We start from the raw sequence: 20933 nt of genomic DNA, 5'->3' as shown, positions 1-20933 counted from the left end.
TGTAGAATGTTCTCAGTCTCTGACTATCTCTTTATTTGTCTACAGCCTATCAACATCTCCTGTAGAATGTATCTAGTCTCTCACCACCTCCTTTTGTATGTCAAGAGTCCATAACCATCTCCTGTAGAATGTTCCCAAGCTATGAGCATTTATTTTTGTTTGCCTTCAGTCTCTGACCATCTCCTGTTAAATGTCCGCAGTCTCTCAACATCTATTTTTGTACATCTACAGTCACTGACCTTCTCCACATCTGCAGTCTGTGACCTTCTTCAGTCTTGTCATGTGTCTGCAGTTTTCAACCATCACTTGTTGCATTTCTGTAGTCTATACTGTAGTCTATAACCATCAAATGTAGCAAGTGTACAGTCTCTGGCTATCTTATGTTACAATCTCTGACAGTTTTTTCTAGAAGTATACTCACTGAATATCTTTGGTCCTTTGGTGACATCAGAGATCCCTTAGATAATGAAACTTGACCGCCACTGCTCCAAACTCAATGTCGCCACAGGACTAAGCAGTTACATAGAAGAAGAAGGAACCTCAAAGCACAGGACATGGGGAGAACAGACATCCAAACTCCAGGAAGCGCTGAATGTTAACTAAAACGTTTAAATGGAGCGGGGGATAGAGGACACAGGCCCCCAGAGAGGTGAGTATACAACCTCTTCCCTTGCAGGAAACTCTTATCTGGATTTTTATTAAACTGGCAGTGTCACTTAAAAAGAGTTCCAAGAAAATGGTTCAATACATGAAAACTCTTTTACCTGGAAAAGGGTTTTTAATTCTGTCCAACCAGTGTTATCATCCACACATCTCTGCCTCAATACACAGACAGTGCAATGCTACCATTTTCTGCCATAGCTTTAAAGCTTCCCATGTCACTTGTCTGCCTATGGGACAGGTAAACCAGGTAATAGTAGCTTTCTCAGCTGATTGGCTATGCAACACAGTAGAGGTGTGTGAACCAAAAACTGCTGAACGCAACTGTAAATCTTTTGTGAAAAAAAGCAGCTCTGGTAAATATAACCCATTTTTGCTTTGTTTCTGCTGGTCAATAGCACTCTCCCTACTTTAAAACCCAGACAACCCCAAGGTCACCAATGTTGTCACCACTGAATGTTGTTCAGCTGTGTTCAGTTAAGCTCAGCTGGGTCCAAGAAAAATTTCCAATGTATTTCTTATGCCACGCTACATTTGTAGGGCTGAATTTCTGCATAGCCAATATAGGCTGTGCTTCCTGGGTCGGTGCAAAGATTCTCATGGTGCACCCCACCGTGTATAATAAAAGGTTCTATACTGCTGTCCAGCCTGCCAGTGTAACATGTCCATGTATTCCTCCTTGAACAGCTGTGTATTTTGTACTGTGTAATCACAATTCACCTACATCGCTTCTTGACATTTCAAACTCCATCCTGCCAGACTCCTCATGTCTAGTGTTGAGCGAACACGGACTGTATTATTCGTGTTCGTACCGAATAATTGGATTTTTTGTACCCGAACACGGACACGGACACTTTACTGTATGTTCGGGTAAAAATCCGTGTTCGGTCGTTTTATTTCCGGGTTTTGCATGCTTTGGCGCTCTTTTCATGGCGGGCTTTCAACAGCCAATCAACAATCGTTTAACTGGTGTGCCTTAAGCCATCCCAGCCATGCCTGCAAATGTCTCAGTAGCTGTGATTGGCCGTCTGAAGCATGTGACCAAGTCTTTATAAGTTCGAGGCAGCCGCAGCGGCGTCATTATGCTGCTTAGATTCAGGGACAGAGCACACATCAACGTGCTGGCTGCTGATTAGGGAAAGATAGGCAGGAAAAAACCATTTGTGTCCGGATAGAATTGAGGGACAGGTCGGAGTGTTTAGGCAGGGCGAGTTGTAGGCATTTTAGGGATAGAGTCTGCTGAATTATATAGGGTCAGTGTCTTCTACAAACTACAATCGATATTGCTGTGTGGGGGGTGGGGTCTGCACTCAATCCTGATCTACGATCTCTTCTCAATCCTGTTAGGGACAGAGTCTGCTGAATTTTAGGGAAACTGTGTTCTACAAACTACAATCGATATTGCTGTGTGGTGTGGGATTGGAGATAGGCAGGTGTCAGTGATCCACATCCATTTTTCTGTGTGTGAGCTGCAGTGAACACAATCTTTTTGGGCTGCAGTGAACACAATCTTTTTGGGCTGCAGTGAACACAATCTTTTTGGGCTGCAGTGAACACAATCTTTTTGGGCTGCAGTGAACACAATCTTTTTGGGGTGCAGTGAACAAAATCTTTTTGGGGTGCAGTGAACACAATCCTTTTTGGTGTGCAGTGAACACAATCTTTGTGGGGTGCAGTGAACAAAATCCTTTGTGGGGTGCAGTGAACACAATCTTTTTGGGGTGCAGTGAACAAAATCCTTTTTGGGGTGCAGTGAACAACATCCTTTTTGGGGTGCAGTGAACACAATCTTTTTGGGGTGCAGTGAACAAAATCCTTTGTGGGGTGCAGTGAACACAATCTTTTTGGGGTGCAGTGAACACAATCTTTTTGGGGTGGAGTGAACAACATCCTTTTTGGGGTGCAGTGAACAAAATCCTTTTTGGGGTGCAGTGAACAAAATCATTTTTGGGGTGCAGTGAACACAATCTTTTTGGGGTGCAGTGAACACAATCTTTGTGGGGTGCAGTGAACACAATCTTTTTGGGGTGGAGTGAACAACATCCTTTTTGGGGTGCAGTGAACAACATCCTTTTTGGGGTGCAGTGAACACAATCTTTTTGGGGTGCAGTGAACACAATCTTTGTGGGGTACAGTGAACAGAATCTTTGTGGGGTGCAGTGAACACAATCTTTGGGGGGTACAGTGAACACAATCTTTGTGAGGTGCAGTGAACACAATCTTTGTGGGGTGCAGTGAACACAATCATTGTGGGGTGCAGTGAACTCAATCTTTGTGGGGTACAGTGAACACAATCTCATACTGAAGGTTTGAGGGTGCTGCCTGTTCCATACTCCCCCTACTCCTCATCTAGCCTTTTAGGGGTACAAACAATAGTAATTGGGGCCTAGTGTGGTTGTGTATGTGTGATATACATACACTTTTTTGGGATCATATTTTCTATTCCGCTATTTAATCAAAAACCTTTGGGGATCAGTTAAATTGGGGGATAGTCTGTGTTGGTACGTGTGAGAGAGATCCACCTTTCCAAGTTGTTGGGGTTCATCTCATACTTCTGAAGGTTTGAGGGTGCTGCCTGTTCCATACTCCCCCTACTCCTAGCCTTTTAGGGGTACAAACAATAGTAATTGGGGCCTAGTGTGGTTGTGTACGTGTGATATACATACACTTTTTTGGGATCATATTTTCTATTCCGCTATTTAATCAAAAACCTTTGGGGATCAGTTAAATTGGGGGATAGTCTGTGTTGGTACGTGTGAGAGAGATCCACCTTTCCAAGTTGTTGGGGTTCATCTCATACTTCTGAAGGTTTGAGGGTGCTGCCTGTTCCATACTCCCCCTACTCCTAGCCTTTTAGGGGTACAAACAATAGTAATTGGGGCCTAGTGTGGTTGTGTACGTGTGATATACATACACTTTTTTGGGATCATATTTTCTATTCCGCTATTTAATCAAAAACCTTTGGGGATCAGTTAAATTGGGGGATAGTCTGTGTTGGTACGTGTGAGAGAGATCCACCTTTCCAAGTTGTTGGGGTTCATCTCATACTTCTGAAGGTTTGAGGGTGCTGCCTGTTCCATACTCCCCCTACTCCTAGCCTTTTAGGGGTACAAACAATAGTAATTGGGGCCTAGTGTGGTTGTGTACGTGTGATATACATACACTTTTTTGGGATCATATTTTCTATTCCGCTATTTAATCAAAAACCTTTGGGGATCAGTTAAATTGGGGGATAGTCTGTGTTGGTACGTGTGAGAGAGATCCACCTTTCCAAGTTGTTGGGGTTCATCTCATACTTCTGAAGGTTTGAGGGTGCTGCCTGTTCCATACTCCCCCTACTCCTAGCCTTTTAGGGGTACAAACAATAGTAATTGGGGCCTAGTGTGGTTGTGTACGTGTGATATACATACACTTTTTTGGGATCATATTTTCTATTCCGCTATTTAATCAAAAACCTTTGGGGATCAGTTAAATTGGGGGATAGTCTGTGTTGGTACGTGTGAGAGAGATCCACCTTTCCAAGTTGTTGAGGTTCATCTCATACTTCTGAAGGTTTGAGGGTGCTGCCTGTTCCATACTCCCCCTACTCCTAGCCTTTTAGGGGTACAAACAATAGTAATTGGGGCCTAGTGTGGTTGTGTACGTGTGATATACATACACTTTTTTGGGATCATATTTTCTATTCCGCTATTTAATCAAAAACCTTTGGGGATCAGTTAAATTGGGGGATAGTCTGTGTTGGTACGTGTGAGAGAGATTCACCTTTCCAAGTTGTTGGGGTTCATCTCATACTTCTGAAGGTTTGAGGGTGCTGCCTGTTCCATACTCCCCCTACTCCTAGCCTTTTAGGGGTACAAACAATAGTAATTGGGGCCTAGTGTGGTTGTGTACGTGTGATATACATACACTTTTTTGGGATCATATTTTCTATTCCGCTATTTAATCAAAAACCTTTGGGGATCAGTTAAATTGGGGGATAGTCTGTGTTGGTACGTGTGAGAGAGATCCACCTTTCCAAGTTGTTGAGGTTCATCTCATACTTCTGAAGGTTTGAGGGTGCTGCCTGTTCCATACTCCCCCTACTCCTAGCCTTTTAGGGGTACAAACAATAGTAATTGGGGCCTAGTGTGGTTGTGTACGTGTGATATACATACACTTTTTTGGGATCATATTTTCTATTCCGCTATTTAATCAAAAACCTTTGGGGATCAGTTAAATTGGGGGATAGTCTGTGTTGGTACGTGTGAGAGAGATCCACCTTTCCAAGTTGTTGGGGTTCATCTCATACTTCTGAAGGTTTGAGGGTGCTGCCTGTTCCATACTCCCCCTACTCCTAGCCTTTTAGGGGTACAAACAATAGTAATTGGGGCCTAGTGTGGTTGTGTACGTGTGATATACATACACTTTTTTGGGATCATATTTTCTATTCCGCTATTTAATCAAAAACCTTTGGGGATCAGTTAAATTGGGGGATAGTCTGTGTTGGTACGTGTGAGAGAGATCCACCTTTCCAAGTTGTTGGGGTTCATCTCATACTTCTGAAGGTTTGAGGGTGCTGCCTGTTCCATACTCCCCCTACTCCTAGCCTTTTAGGGGTACAAACAATAGTAATTGGGGCCTAGTGTGGTTGTGTACGTGTGATATACATACACTTTTTTGGGATCATATTTTCTATTCCGCTATTTAATCAAAAACCTTTGGGGATCAGTTAAATTGGGGGATAGTCTGTGTTGGTACGTGTGAGAGAGATCCACCTTTCCAAGTTGTTGGGGTTCATCTCATACTTCTGAAGGTTTGAGGGTGCTGCCTGTTCCATACTCCCCCTACTCCTAGCCTTTTAGGGGTACAAACAATAGTAATTGGGGCCTAGTGTGGTTGTGTACGTGTGATATACATACACTTTTTTGGGATCATATTTTCTATTCCGCTATTTAATCAAAAACCTTTGGGGATCAGTTAAATTGGGGGATAGTCTGTGTTGGTACGTGTGAGAGAGATCCACCTTTCCAAGTTGTTGAGGTTCATCTCATACTTCTGAAGGTTTGAGGGTGCTGCCTGTTCCATACTCCCCCTACTCCTAGCCTTTTAGGGGTACAAACAATAGTAATTGGGGCCTAGTGTGGTTGTGTACGTGTGATATACATACACTTTTTTGGGATCATATTTTCTATTCCGCTATTTAATCAAAAACCTTTGGGGATCAGTTAAATTGGGGGATAGTCTGTGTTGGTACGTGTGAGAGAGATCCACCTTTCCAAGTTGTTGGGGTTCATCTCATACTTCTGAAGGTTTGAGGGTGCTGCCTGTTCCATACTCCCCCTACTCCTAGCCTTTTAGGGGTACAAACAATAGTAATTGGGGCCTAGTGTGGTTGTGTACGTGTGATATACATACACTTTTTTGGGATCATATTTTCTATTCCGCTATTTAATCAAAAACCTTTGGGGATCAGTTAAATTGGGGGATAGTCTGTGTTGGTACGTGTGAGAGAGATCCACCTTTCCAAGTTGTTGAGGTTCATCTCATACTTCTGAAGGTTTGAGGGTGCTGCCTGTTCCATACTCCCCCTACTCCTAGCCTTTTAGGGGTACAAACAATAGTAATTGGGGCCTAGTGTGGTTGTGTACGTGTGATATACATACACTTTTTTGGGATCATATTTTCTATTCCGCTATTTAATCAAAAACCTTTGGGGATCAGTTAAATTGGGGGATAGTCTGTGTTGGTACGTGTGAGAGAGATCCACCTTTCCAAGTTGTTGGGGTTCATCTCATACTTCTGAAGGTTTGAGGGTGCTGCCTGTTCCATACTCCCCCTACTCCTAGCCTTTTAGGGGTACAAACAATAGTAATTGGGGCCTAGTGTGGTTGTGTACGTGTGATATACATACACTTTTTTGGGATCATATTTTCTATTCCGCTATTTAATCAAAAACCTTTGGGGATCAGTTAAATTGGGGGATAGTCTGTGTTGGTACGTGTGAGAGAGATCCACCTTTCCAAGTTGTTGAGGTTCATCTCATACTTCTGAAGGTTTGAGGGTGCTGCCTGTTCCATACTCCCCCTACTCCTAGCCTTTTAGGGGTACAAACAATAGTAATTGGGGCCTAGTGTGGTTGTGTACGTGTGATATACATACACTTTTTTGGGATCATATTTTCTATTCCGCTATTTAATCAAAAACCTTTGGGGATCAGTTAAATTGGGGGATAGTCTGTGTTGGTACGTGTGAGAGAGATCCACCTTTCCAAGTTGTTGGGGTTCATCTCATACTTCTGAAGGTTTGAGGGTGCTGCCTGTTCCATACTCCCCCTACTCCTAGCCTTTTAGGGGTACAAACAATAGTAATTGGGGCCTAGTGTGGTTGTGTACGTGTGATATACATACACTTTTTTGGGATCATATTTTCTATTCCGCTATTTAATCAAAAACCTTTGGGGATCAGTTAAATTGGGGGATAGTCTGTGTTGGTACGTGTGAGAGAGATCCACCTTTCCAAGTTGTTGGGGTTCATCTCATACTTCTGAAGGTTTGAGGGTGCTGCCTGTTCCATACTCCCCCTACTCCTAGCCTTTTAGGGGTACAAACAATAGTAATTGGGGCCTAGTGTGGTTGTGTACGTGTGATATACATACACTTTTTTGGGATCATATTTTCTATTCCGCTATTTAATCAAAAACCTTTGGGGATCAGTTAAATTGGGGGATAGTCTGTGTTGGTACGTGTGAGAGAGATCCACCTTTCCAAGTTGTTGAGGTTCATCTCATATTTCTGAAGGTTTGAGGGTGCTGCCTGTTCCATACTCCCCCTACTCCTAGCCTTTTAGGGGTACAAACAATAGTAATTGGGGCCTAGTGTGGTTGTGTACGTGTGATATACATACACTTTTTTGGGATCATATTTTCTATTCCGCTATTTAATCAAAAACCTTTGGGGATCAGTTAAATTGGGGGATAGTCTGTGTTGGTACGTGTGAGAGAGATCCACCTTTCCAAGTTGTTGGGGTTCATCTCATACTTCTGAAGGTTTGAGGGTGCTGCCTGTTCCATACTCCCCCTACTCCTAGCCTTTTAGGGGTACAAACAATAGTAATTGGGGCCTAGTGTGGTTGTGTACGTGTGATATACATACACTTTTTTGGGATCATATTTTCTATTCCGCTATTTAATCAAAAACCTTTGGGGATCAGTTAAATTGGGGGATAGTCTGTGTTGGTACGTGTGAGAGAGATCCACCTTTCCAAGTTGTTGGGGTTCATCTCATACTTCTGAAGGTTTGAGGGTGCTGCCTGTTCCATACCCCCCCTACTCCTCATCTAGCCTTTTAGGGGTACAAACAATAGTAATTGGGGCCTAGTGTGGTTGTGTACGTGCGAGATACATACACTTTTTTTGATCATATTTCCTATTCCGCTATTCAATAAAAACCTTTGAGGATCAATTGAATTGCGGGATAGTCTGTGTCGGTACGTGTGAGAGAGATCCACCTTTCCAAGTTGTTGGGGTTCATCTCATACTTCTGAAGGTTTGAGGGTGCTGCCTGTTCCATACCCCCCCTACTCCTCATCTAGCCTTTTAGGGGTACAAACAATAGTAATTGGGGCCTAGTGTGGTTGTGTACGTGCGAGATACATACACTTTTTTTGATCATATTTCCTATTCCGCTATTCAATAAAAACCTTTGAGGATCAATTGAATTGCGGGATAGTCTGTGTCGGTACGTGTGAGAGAGATCCACCTTTCCAAGTTGTTGGGGTTCATCTCATACTTCTGAAGGTTTGAGGGTGCTGCCTGTTCCATACCCCCCCTACTCCTCATCTAGCCTTTTAGGGGTACAAACAATAGTAATTGGGGCCTAGTGTGGTTGTGTACGTGCGAGATACATACACTTTTTTTGATCATATTTCCTATTCCGCTATTCAATAAAAACCTTTGAGGATCAATTGAATTGCGGGATAGTCTGTGTCGGTACGTGTGAGAGAGATCCACCTTTCCAAGTTGTTGGGGTTCATCTCATACTTCTGAAGGTTTGAGGGTGCTGCCTGTTCCATACCCCCCCTACTCCTCATCTAGCCTTTTAGGGGTACAAACAATAGTAATTGGGGCCTAGTGTGGTTGTGTACGTGCGAGATACATACACTTTTTTTGATCATATTTCCTATTCCGCTATTCAATAAAAACCTTTGAGGATCAATTGAATTGCGGGATAGTCTGTGTCGGTACGTGTGAGAGAGATCCACCTTTCCAAGTTGTTGGGGTTCATCTCATACTTCTGAAGGTTTGAGGGTGCTGCCTGTTCCATACCCCCCCTACTCCTCATCTAGCCTTTTAGGGGTACAAACAATAGTAATTGGGGCCTAGTGTGGTTGTGTACGTGCGAGATACATACACTTTTTTTGATCATATTTCCTATTCCGCTATTCAATAAAAACCTTTGAGGATCAATTGAATTGCGGGATAGTCTGTGTCGGTACGTGTGAGAGAGATCCACCTTTCCAAGTTGTTGGGGTTCATCTCATACTTCTGAAGGTTTGAGGGTGCTGCCTGTTCCATACCCCCCCTACTCCTCATCTAGCCTTTTAGGGGTACAAACAATAGTAATTGGGGCCTAGTGTGGTTGTGTACGTGCGAGATACATACACTTTTTTTGATCATATTTCCTATTCCGCTATTCAATAAAAACCTTTGAGGATCAATTGAATTGCGGGATAGTCTGTGTCGGTACGTGTGAGAGAGATCCACCTTTCCAAGTTGTTGGGGTTCATCTCATACTTCTGAAGGTTTGAGGGTGCTGCCTGTTCCATACCCCCCCTACTCCTCATCTAGCATTTTAGGGGTACAAACAATAGTAATTGGGGCCTAGTGTGGTTGTGTACGTGCGAGATACATACACTTTTTTTGATCATATTTCCTATTCCGCTATTCAATAAAAACCTTTGAGGATCAATTGAATTGCGGGATAGTCTGTGTCGGTACGTGTGAGAGAGATCCACCTTTCCAAGTTGTTGGGGTTCATCTCATACTTCTGAAGGTTTGAGGGTGCTGCCTGTTCCATACCCCCCCTACTCCTCATCTAGCCTTTTAGGGGTACAAACAATAGTAATTGGGGCCTAGTGTGGTTGTGTACGTGCGAGATACATACACTTTTTTTGATCATATTTCCTATTCCGCTATTCAATAAAAACCTTTGAGGATCAATTGAATTGCGGGATAGTCTGTGTCGGTACGTGTGAGAGAGATCCACCTTTCCAAGTTGTTGGGGTTCATCTCATACTTCTGAAGGTTTGAGGGTGCTGCCTGTTCCATACCCCCCCTACTCCTCATCTAGCCTTTTAGGGGTACAAACAATAGTAATTGGGGCCTAGTGTGGTTGTGTACGTGCGAGATACATACACTTTTTTTGATCATATTTCCTATTCCGCTATTCAATAAAAACCTTTGAGGATCAATTGAATTGCGGGATAGTCTGTGTCGGTACGTGTGAGAGAGATCCACCTTTCCAAGTTGTTGGGGTTCATCTCATACTTCTGAAGGTTTGAGGGTGCTGCCTGTTCCATACCCCCCCTACTCCTCATCTAGCCTTTTAGGGGTACAAACAATAGTAATTGGGGCCTAGTGTGGTTGTGTACGTGCGAGATACATACACTTTTTTTGATCATATTTCCTATTCCGCTATTCAATAAAAACCTTTGAGGATCAATTGAATTGCGGGATAGTCTGTGTCGGTACGTGTGAGAGAGATCCACCTTTCCAAGTTGTTGGGGTTCATCTCATACTTCTGAAGGTTTGAGGGTGCTGCCTGTTCCATACTCCCCCTACTCCTCATCTAGCCTTTTAGGGGTACAAACAATAGTAATTGGGGCCTAGTGTGGTTGTGTACGTGTGATATACATACACTTTTTTTGGATCATATTTTCTATTCCGCTATTCAATAAAAACCTTTCTAGGGCAAGATCTTAAATTACAGAAATATGAGGAGACCGTCAAATAAGGGCCGTGGCCTGGGTCGTGGTGCTGCTGGTAGAGCTCCTGTTGCAAGGAGAGGACATGGTCGATCTGTGCCAGCTACACGCACAAGTGAAACACCTTCCTCAAGTGTGAGTAGGCGACAGAACCTGCATCAGTATTTGGTAGGGCATCAAACGCCCCTAGAAGTGATGAGGCCAGAACAAGTTGAGGCGATAGTAGATTGGTTTGCTGCTGACAGTGCCTCCAGTTCCTTCACATTGTCTCCCACCCAGTCTACTGCAGAAAGGTCAGAGTTGGCACCTGCAGCCAATGTCCAACCGTCTTTCACCTCACCCCCTTGCAAATCAGGCCAGCAGTCTGAGCCCCAAGCCATACAGCAGTCTCTTATTCTTTTTGAGGACTCTGTCAGCAGGGTTTCCCAGGGCCATCCACCTAGCCCTGCCCCAGAAGTGGAAGAGATTGAGTGCAGCGATGCCCAACCACTTATTTCTCAAGATGAGTACATGCAAGGATCATCGCAGCACGTCTCCGATGATGACGAAACGCAGGTGCCAACTGCTGCGGCGTTCAGCATTGTGGAGACCGACAAGGAGGGCAGGGGTGAAGACTGGGTGGAAGATGATGTGGAGGACGATGAGGTCCTCGACCCCACATGGAATGAACGTCATGCAGGTGAACTGAGTAGTTTGGAGGAAGAGGCGGTGGTCGCACAGAGCCACCAGCACAGCAGAAGAGGGAGCAGGGTGCAGAAGCGGAGCGGCCGTGCCCTAGACACTACGCCCGCTACTGCCCAACGCAGCAAGGGAACGAGCGCACCAAAGTCAGCTCAAAGGAGTTCTCTAGCGTGGAAGTTCTTTAGAAAATGTGCTGATGACAGGACACGAGTGGTTTGCACCCTGTGCAATCAGAGCTTGAAGCGAGGCATGAACCTTCTCAACCTGAGCACAACCTGCATGATCAGGCATCTAAGTGCAAAGCACGAGCTGCAGTGGAGTACACACCTTCAAAACCAAGAAACGTCTCTGGCTCATCCTGCTTCCTCTTCTGCTGCAGTCTCGGCCGCTCCAGCCACATCTGTAGTGATACCGGCACCTGCCACCCCGCAAACAGACGATCTGTCAGCAACACCACCACCTGGGTCACCAACAACCATCTCCACAATGTCCCGTGGAAGCGTTCAGCTTTCCATCTCCCAAACACTTGAGAGGAAGAGGAAGTACCCCCCTACCCACCCGCGATCCCTGGCCCTGAATGCCAGCATTTCAAAATTATTGGCCTTTGAAATGCTGTCATTCCGTCTGGTGGAGACGCACAGTTTTAAAAACCTTATGTCGGTGGCTGTCCCACAGTACGTCGTGCCCAGCCGCCACTACTTTTCCAGGCAAGCCATCCCTTCCCTGCACAACCAAGTGGGGGAAAAAATCAGGTGTGCACTGCGCAACGCCATCTGTGCCAAGGTCCACCTAACTACGGATACGTGGACCAGTAAGCACGGTCAGGGGCGTTATATCTCCCTAACGGCACACTGGGTAAATGCAGTGGCGGATGGGCCTGAGGCGGATAGCAATTTGGCGCATGTCCTTCCACCACCGAGGATTGCAGGGCGCTTCAGTTTGCCTCCTGTTCCTAACTCCTCCTACTCCGCTTCCTCATCCTCTACCGCCTCCTCATCCGGACAGCGTAACACCTTCACCACCAACTTCAGCACGGCCAGGGGTAAACGACAGCAGGCAGTTTTACAACTTGCCTGTTTGGGGGACAAACCACACACCGCGCAGGAGTTGTGGAGGAGCATGGAACAGCAGACAAATGAGTGGTTGCTGCCAGCGAGCCTCAAGCCCGGCCTGGTGGTGTGCGATAACGGGCGAAATCTCATAGCAGCTCTGGGCCTAGCCGGTTTGACGCACATCCCTTGCCTGGCGCATGTGCTGAATTTGGTGGTGCAGAGGTTCCTTAAAAACTACCCCGATATGTCAGAGCTGCTGCAGAAAGTGCGGGCCGTTTGTGCGCACTTTCGGCGTTCTCACCCTGCTGCTGCTCGCCTGGCAGCGCTGCAGCGTAACTTCGGCCTTCCCGCTCACCGCCTCATATGTGACGTGCCCACAAGGTGGAACTCCACCTTGCACATGCTGGAAAGACTGTGCGAGCAGCAGCAGGCCATAGTGGAGTTTCAGCTGCAGCACGCACGCGTGAGTCGCTCTGCGGAACAGCACCACTTCACCACCAATAACTGGGCCTCCATGCGAGACCTGTGTGCCTTGTTGCGCTGTTTTGAGTACTCCACCAACATGGCCAGTGGCAATGACGCCGTTCTCAGCTTAACTATCCCACTTCTATGCCTCCTTGAAAAAACAATTCGGGCGATGATGGAAGAGGATGTGGCACAGGATGAGGAGGAGGAGGAGGATGAAGAGGTAACATTTCCAAGGCTTTCAGGGCAGTCATTCGCAAGGGGCTCCGAGGGTGGGTTCCTGCACACGCAAACGCCAGGGACGCAATTGTCCAGCAGGGGCACAGTTCTGGAGGATGAGGAGGATGAGGAGGAGGAGGAGCTGGAGGAGGAGATGGAACCATGTTCACAGCAGGGTGGCACCCAGGCCAGCTCATGGCCATCACTGGTGCGTGGCTGGGGGGATACAGAGGACACGGACCATACACCTCCCACAGAGGACAGCCTTTCGTTGCCTCTGGGCAGCCTGGCACACATGAGCGATTACATGCTGCAGTGTCTCCACAACGACCGCCGAGTTGCCCACATTCTAACTTGTGCTGATTACTGGGTGGCCACGCTGCTGGATCCCCGTTACAAGGACAACGTACCGTCCTTAATTCACTCACTGGAGCGCGATCGCAAGATGCGCGAGTACAAGCGCACGCTGGTAGACGCCATGCTGCTGGCATTCCCATCTGACAGCGGGGCCACAGTGGAAGCACAAGGCAGAGGAGGAGGAGGAGGAGGTCGCCAACGCAACCAGGGCACCGCCAGCACCTCAGAAGGCAGGGTTAGCATGGCCGAAATGTGGAAAAGCTTTGTCAGCACGCCACAACAAACAGCAGCACCAGCAGCTCAGATGGAACGTCTTAGCAGGAGGCAGCATTTTACCAACATGGTGGAGCAGTATGTGTGCACACGCCTACATGTAGTGAATGACGGGTCTGCCCCCTTCAACTTCTGGGTCTCCAAATTGGGCACATGGCCTGAGCTTGCCCTTTACGCCTTGGAGGTGCTGGCGTGCCCTGCAGCCAGTGTATTATCTGAACGGGTATTTAGCACGGCTGGGGGCGTTATAACAGACAAGCGCAGCCGCCTGTCCAGAGACAATGTGGACAAGCTCACGTTCATTAAAATGAACCAGGCATGGATCCCACGGGACTTTTCCGTACCTTATGCAGAATAGCAATGGATACCGACCTTACCCACCCATTGTTCCATTTTTGCTCTTTCTCACTCTTTTGGGGTGTACCCTCATTTAAAATTTGTGAAAAGAAGCAGTGTTGGCTACCTCGTCCTCCTCCTCAGGGCCAGATTAATGTAGGGGCTATTGGAGCTGCAGCTCCAGGCCCCTACCTTTTATATAGGCCCCGGGTTGGCCATATTCACTGTTACCGCTCTTCTGTCACTTGTAAACACAGAAGTCTGGCTTCTATGCTCGCTTCCCCAGGCAGCACCCTCAGAACCTCCCCACACAGCGTGAAGGCCGGACAAGGAGGGACAGTTGGCGATGCATGGATGTGTTTATGGGCTTCAGAGACAGCATCCCATGTTGAATTAGGCATGCATGGCTGCACCCTTCCTCCTCTGGGTGCATGGCAAGGCACGGCCCTAAGGCCCTTCAAAATCCTCAGCACCAAGCCCATGATGCTGTTAATCCGGCCCTGGTCCTCCTCCACCGCCGCTTCCACCTACACCGCCCATAGGTGTGCGCAGCCTATTGCATTAAGGTGTGCACCCCAAAGTTGAAATACACATGCATGTGTTTGCCAGCAGGGAGAGTAATGTATCGGGGCCATGTACCTGTAGGCAAGGAGAAATAGAGCAGAGCAGGTCCCAGGGAGATCTTTCCCATCTCCTCACTGGCAATGCTATGTGCCCTAGGTGATTAGGGTGTGCCCAGGCACACCCAGCACACCCTGTGCGCACGCCTATGTCACCGCCACATCCACCACCACCTCAACCTCCCTCCTACTCCATATGGGCCTCGTCCTTCAGAGATGAAGAAGAACATTGTTTTATTTTTCTGTTTTTTTTTGTTGTTTTAAGTTATTTCCCTATCCACATTTGTTTGCAGAGCACTTGCCATGCTCTTAATTACGTTTTGCTGCCATTTGCAGCACTCTAGCCCTTTCCTTTGGTGTTTTAGAGCCATTTTAGTGCCTTAAAGTTCGGGTCCCCATTGACTTCAATGGGGTTCGGTGTCCGGGAAAAGTTCGGTAAAAGTCCGGGACACGGACCCGGACTTTTTTTTAAAGTTCGGCCGAACCCGTCGAACACAGACATCTAGGTGTCCGCTCAACCCTACTCATGTCTTCTTTGGCTGCCATGCCTCATTTTGTTAGTGTGCTACTAAGGTTAGCCAGTTGACTGAGGGAAGGAGCAGGAGGTATAAATTCCACTCTTTGCACTTGTGCGGTACAATAAAGCTGGTTTTTGAGACTGGGCAGCGTCACACCGAGAAAAGCCAAACAGCTCACCATGCATCCGTAGCCTTGGAGTTTTCTGACAACGCTGCTAAAGCAGTTAATCTGGAGGTGTTCCGAAACCCTGCTGATCCATAGAAGGAAAACCTCTTTATGTCGAAAGATCATTATGTTTCTTTTTTTTTTATTATTTACTGTACATTTTTTATTAGGACATTTCGTACACATGTATTAACAGATTTCTTACATATTTCATCTTTACACCTTAATATTTCTGAAACTTTTCTCGCAGGAAGATTTTTTTTGTATTGTATTCATAAGAGAAGATAAAGGAATGTCAGAAGTAAATGTGATTGGTTTAAGATGTAATATTTTTTTTCTAAGATTAAAGCTGGCCATTGATGGTTCGAATCTCGGCCAGTTTAGCAGGAACCAGCCAAGATTCAAACCATGTATGGGCAGGCTGAATGTACCCAAGTTGATAGATCAGTCAACTTCGGTACAACCAGCCTGCTGGATTTTACATATGATTATTGCTAGCGGCTGTTATAGCCCCAAGCTATAATTACTGTGTTCTCCCGGCGGGGTCAGCTTCCTCTGCTGGGAGATGGCTCTGCAGGAGAGATTGCCCCATCAACACTGACTGTGGTTGCAGGTCAGAAAAACGCTCCGTCAGATTAAATTAGAGCTCTTTCAGATGGGTGAAAAATACCATGCTTTCAAGTGTATTCAGCTTGTGTTTAAATCATTTTGGATTCCTTCTGACCTTCTTCTGAGTTGCTTTTGATCTCCTCCTGACCTGCTTCTGACTGGCCTTCTAAACTGCTTTTAACTTTACCGGGAGAATACTAATTGTTTTAGGAAATAAAGAACAGTATTAAACTGTGTATTATTTGCCTATAACTGGAGATCAGAGGTATCACAATGTCTCCATGAGTAGCACATGTTCCTTAAAGCAAGGAAGTCCTTGCATCGAGTCAGGACACTGTACGGTATAGAGTTCATGTGGGGTTCCTCTGGATAATTCTGTTTCCTCTCACATTTCAAACACATGCTTAATTGGCCCTATGATGTGTGTACAGATTGGCTATGCACATGTTTTATCACATTCTGCATGCCAGTCCCAAGCTGAGCAATTCAGGAGGGTTGAGGAAAAACCTGGTGACCAACCTTGTAAAAAATCACAAAAAAAACTCCATGGAAAAAGTCTTACAAGCATATCATGATACTCAAAGAATTGGCCCATAGAATCAACAAAGAATTGCAAGTTGATTGTTTTGCATGTTGACAGAGTTTTCTTAAGTACTCTAAGATTACATATTCACTCAAGGCAGTTTTTTACAATCATACTCACCATCATATATTATATACCACAGCAGCAGCATCCTTATTCCTGTGTGAAAACTTAAAGGACCGGAAATAAAGTTTCAGGATCAGGCACCTGCTATAACAAGTATGTATTTTATTATGCAACCAAGGGAAATCACCCACGGGAAGCATAATAATATTACTAACCATTTATCTGCTATATTTCCAGATATGGTGGACAAACCTTCTTTGACAAAGGCAATTTACCTAATATGCCGAAACGCGTAGGAATCCAGATATCTCCCCCTGCAGACCCCACGCTGAAACCATAGACGTGGACTGACAGAGAGATATAACATATTGTCACCATACCACTGTGTCACAAACCTTCTTACTTGACTCACTATCACCTATGGGTCTATAACCCATACACCCAAATGTTATAACCACTTGATGTTCTTATTTGTACTTTCAATAAATTGTTAAACTTTACACAACCTTGTCTTACTAGCCCATAAAGTCCCACCCCTCCTTGGCCTGAGGCACCAAACCCTTTTCAAATATCTCACTGGGATGTCGGCTAAAACCAACTAAAAAGGTTTTTGGGAATCGCATCTACTGACACTAACAAATACACCTATAGCAGGGATATAAGGTGGTCATTTGTATGTATTTATTTATTTTTGGAAGGGATGGTCATTAGGTGAATCTTTCTTTTTATAGGAAAGTGTGCTTTAATGGAAGTTGGTGCGACAGGCATGACCTGACTATAGAAGGCTAAGTAATTTTATCTCAACAGGCATGTTAATCACAAAAACACAGATACCACTAAAGGAAGTATTTACAAATTGATAAATATAAAGCAATAATAAAAATATGGAACACCAAGCAAGCACAAATATGAAACTCACATGCAAAACTACTTTCCAACAAATGTTACAAATGTTACATAGACTGTGCCCCAACTCCAGCCAATTTTCTTTTTTTTTTTTGATAGAGCGGGGAATCAATAACATTTCTCTGTCTTATTTCTGTCTGTAAACCCAATGGGGAGATTTTCCCTCACTACCTGTGCCTATGACCATGCATATCATTATCATGGTCCTGGATTCTGGGACACTGTTAGCCCCCCCCTCCCCTCCCCCATGGTTTGCATTGTATTTATCAACTTGCAGAAATCACACCCACTCTACAAGTGGGCTCTTCTCAGACTTCATCTTTGAAGTGAATGCTCTTCATGTCTACTTACTGGTTGGTCCCTCCCAGACCTCCCCACTAGCAGCTCAGATCCCCAAAATGAATGCCTCTCTGAGCAGTAACTCTGATAAGCTTGATGCTATGATATAGCTTAGAATACAGCATTGGCAGGACATAGGGCCAAACTATTGGACTGTCTAGGCAATGCCAGGATAGTCAGCTTCCATTTATGACACTTGTACATCAAAAAGAACTGTCTGAGATTCTAACCCTTCCATGCTCTGCTAAAAATGTTTTTATCCCAGTTGATGAGATTTCCCATCACTTTCCCAAACAGAGACATAGACGACAATAAAAACCCCATTCTATCCAAACAAAAATTAAACGTTTTGGCTGGAGTTGGAATTTTGCATTACTTTCTAATGATCCAATACAAACACTCAGTTACACAAGCTTACCTGTGCGCTCCGTCCTTGGAGTAGTAGACGGTGTAGGCTTGTATATTCCCTCTCGTGTCCACAGGGGGTCGCCAGCTGAGACGTACAAATCGGCTAGAAACCAAGACAGGGGCCACATCGCGGGGAGCAGAGGGGAGGACACTGGAGCTGGGTACAGCTGCGGGGGAACGGGTGGATTCAGTCAGAGAAGTGGGCAACACAGAGGTCAGGAACTCAGAAGGATAAAATGTGGGGGGAGAAGCTAATATATTCATAAACACAAAGGGCAAAGCGAATATAAAGCAGGAATAGATATAGAAATTAAAGACATTTGTGACAATAAGAGCGTCATAGTTGTCAATGAAAGCAAAAACATTTCTGGAGAAGATCAATAGCATACACTTTTGCAAGATTTCACAACCTATCACAGTTGTTTCCCAGTTGTAGTGAAATATTTTTTCCAACATTTTGTCATATTCATGCTGTGCTTCCTTCAGGCCTAGCTCACGTTTTTAGGGTTGCTTACTGCCTTTGGTGATCTGTGCATGCAAAATGCTTTAGGTATATGGCGCAACATATAGATCTCAAGCTAACTGTAGCCAGCAGTCATACATTATGCAGTAAAGCAGCTTTTATCAGCCAAGGTTCCCTGGTTCCTCAAGAGGTTGCCAGAGGTTCCCTGAGAAAAGAGCAACTTCTGACTCAAAGATAAGTAATCAAGGATTCCAATGATTTTATTTACCTATCTTTTAAAAAGAGCATTCTTTCCATTTATCAACACTGTAAAGAGACCATTCTTCCACTGACCACCACTAAATGTGGCTACCAAGGTAAAGGGGAACTTATCCACAGAGTATCAAAGGTTGCTAGGGGGTCCCTGAACAATTAACAATCTTTAGGTACTGTAAGGGGAGCATACTTTATACTTACCACTAGAATAATGGGACCCTTCCTCCATTGGCTAGCAGTAGAAGATTACTCTTTACCCAGTGACCACTGATGGAAGGGGGGTGCTTTTCCAGTAACTAGCAGTGTAAGTAGGCATTTCTCCATGGACACCAGTAGAAGGTGTTCCTTCTTACAATGACATCCAATGTAAATAGTCTATCTCAACTGGCTACCAATGTAGGAGATACTTATCCACAGACCACCAGAGGTTGCTAGACGATCCCTGAAAAATTAGCAATCTGCACTATCCTTAAGGACTCCATTCTTTCCACTTCCCACCAGTGAAATGGGACCTGCCTACCCTTGACCACCAGTAGAAGGTGGCACTCCTCTGAGTGGAACCGAATGTAAGGGGGTCGGTCTACACTGGCTACCAATGCAAGAGAGATCTCTAGAAACCACCAGTGGTAGGAGTTCTCAAAGCAATAAACAGTTTTGGACTCTCATATCAGTAAACACTGCCGACAATTATGTTTTTCCCAATCTGTAAGAGGGGCATTCTGCCCACTTACCACCAGTGTAATAGGACCCTTCTCCCACTTACCACCAGTGTAATAGGACCCTCCTTCCACTGACCACCAGTTGAAAGAGGCACCTTTACCACTGATCACCAGTGTAAGATGTCATGTACTGACCAGTAATGTAAGAGCTCACACACATGAAAGTTTTCACCTAAACAGCATAAACAGGCTGCATATTTTATGCCAGGGATGCACCACAATCCTTATTCTTTTATTTATTCTTATTTTTATCAAATCTAATCTCCCATTAACTGTACTGACTTGTATTTATAGTTGCATCTTCCAAAGCTGTCATTCTAACCCCAGCTTCACTACCTAGCTGACCAGTAACAAGCATGCAGGTAGCTTTGGCTTCACTGGCCAAATTCTTGTTTTAGATAAGTAACTCAACTTTAGGGCTCAATCCCAACAGGATTCATTCACAATAAGATATAAAGCAGATTGTTTTTTTTCCTATGTGTTGGACAAAGCTGCCCAATGGGGCTGCTGTAAACGCTTAGTGAAGTGAGGGTCAAAATAACAGCCCTGCTGCATTTCTTCTAGAACTATGTCATTGGGGGTTCCCTGTATGCACCTAGAGTTTAATGAAGGGTTTCCTTTAAAACTGATTCAGCCCTGATATGCTCCAAAAACATTTGCACATTTATGCATGAGTGTTATTAAAACTTAATTTACATAACCTGCCATATACTTTATATTTAGTAACCATTATTATTGCAGTGTTAGTTTCTAGTGATAAAGAATTTGCTCACCATGCAACTATTCTTATAGTCATTCTGTTTGTTACGCTTTCCCAGATCCAGAATGAGCAGGGAATGGTCCTGCCAGGCCGCCAGCAGCTCAGCTCCAGCGCTGCCACTTAACACCTGTCTCATTCTGCACAGCTACTACTTATCATTTAACAATCCAATGAGGTTATATCATCCCTGATAACGATTCCCCTTTATAGATAATTACAGCAATACACACCAGCTAATACCAGCTTTCAGACTCACTTTATTTTTAGAAACAGAAAAGCGACAGAGAAAAAGACCATGTGGTCCATCAAGTCTACCCCTTTTTTTAATTTTTTTTTTTTTTTTATTATTATTTATTTTTATTCTGTCTATAGTCCCAAGCATTTTTACATCCACTTTCTGCTGACGGACTACCTCTGATGGAAATCTTCTCCAAGAATCAACTACTTTTTGCATAAAATTATATTTTCTAACATTAGTTCTGAACTTTCCTCCTGTTGTTGTCAATCTTCAAACTGAA

The 20933-nt window shown here is 44.8% G+C and overlaps 1 protein-coding gene across 4 annotated transcripts in view; it reads right to left on the bottom strand.

The window, feature by feature from the left end:
• DCC (DCC netrin 1 receptor) overlaps window positions 1–20933 on the bottom strand; it is a 1040152-nt gene that overhangs the window by 278507 nt on the left and 740712 nt on the right. For all 4 annotated transcript variants that reach the window (XM_082267705.1, XM_082267706.1, XM_082267707.1 and 1 more), the window contains exon 8: window positions 18229–18385. In XM_082267705.1, the coding sequence (XP_082123831.1) occupies window positions 18229–18385 (157 nt within the window). The remainder of the gene's footprint in view (window positions 1–18228; window positions 18386–20933) is intronic.

Source organism: Pelophylax lessonae, assembly GCF_965119305.1.
Source record: "Pelophylax lessonae genome assembly, chromosome: 1".
Taxonomy (NCBI): Eukaryota; Metazoa; Chordata; class Amphibia; order Anura; family Ranidae; genus Pelophylax; species Pelophylax lessonae.
This window is presented reverse-complemented; position numbering and strand designations above follow the sequence as displayed.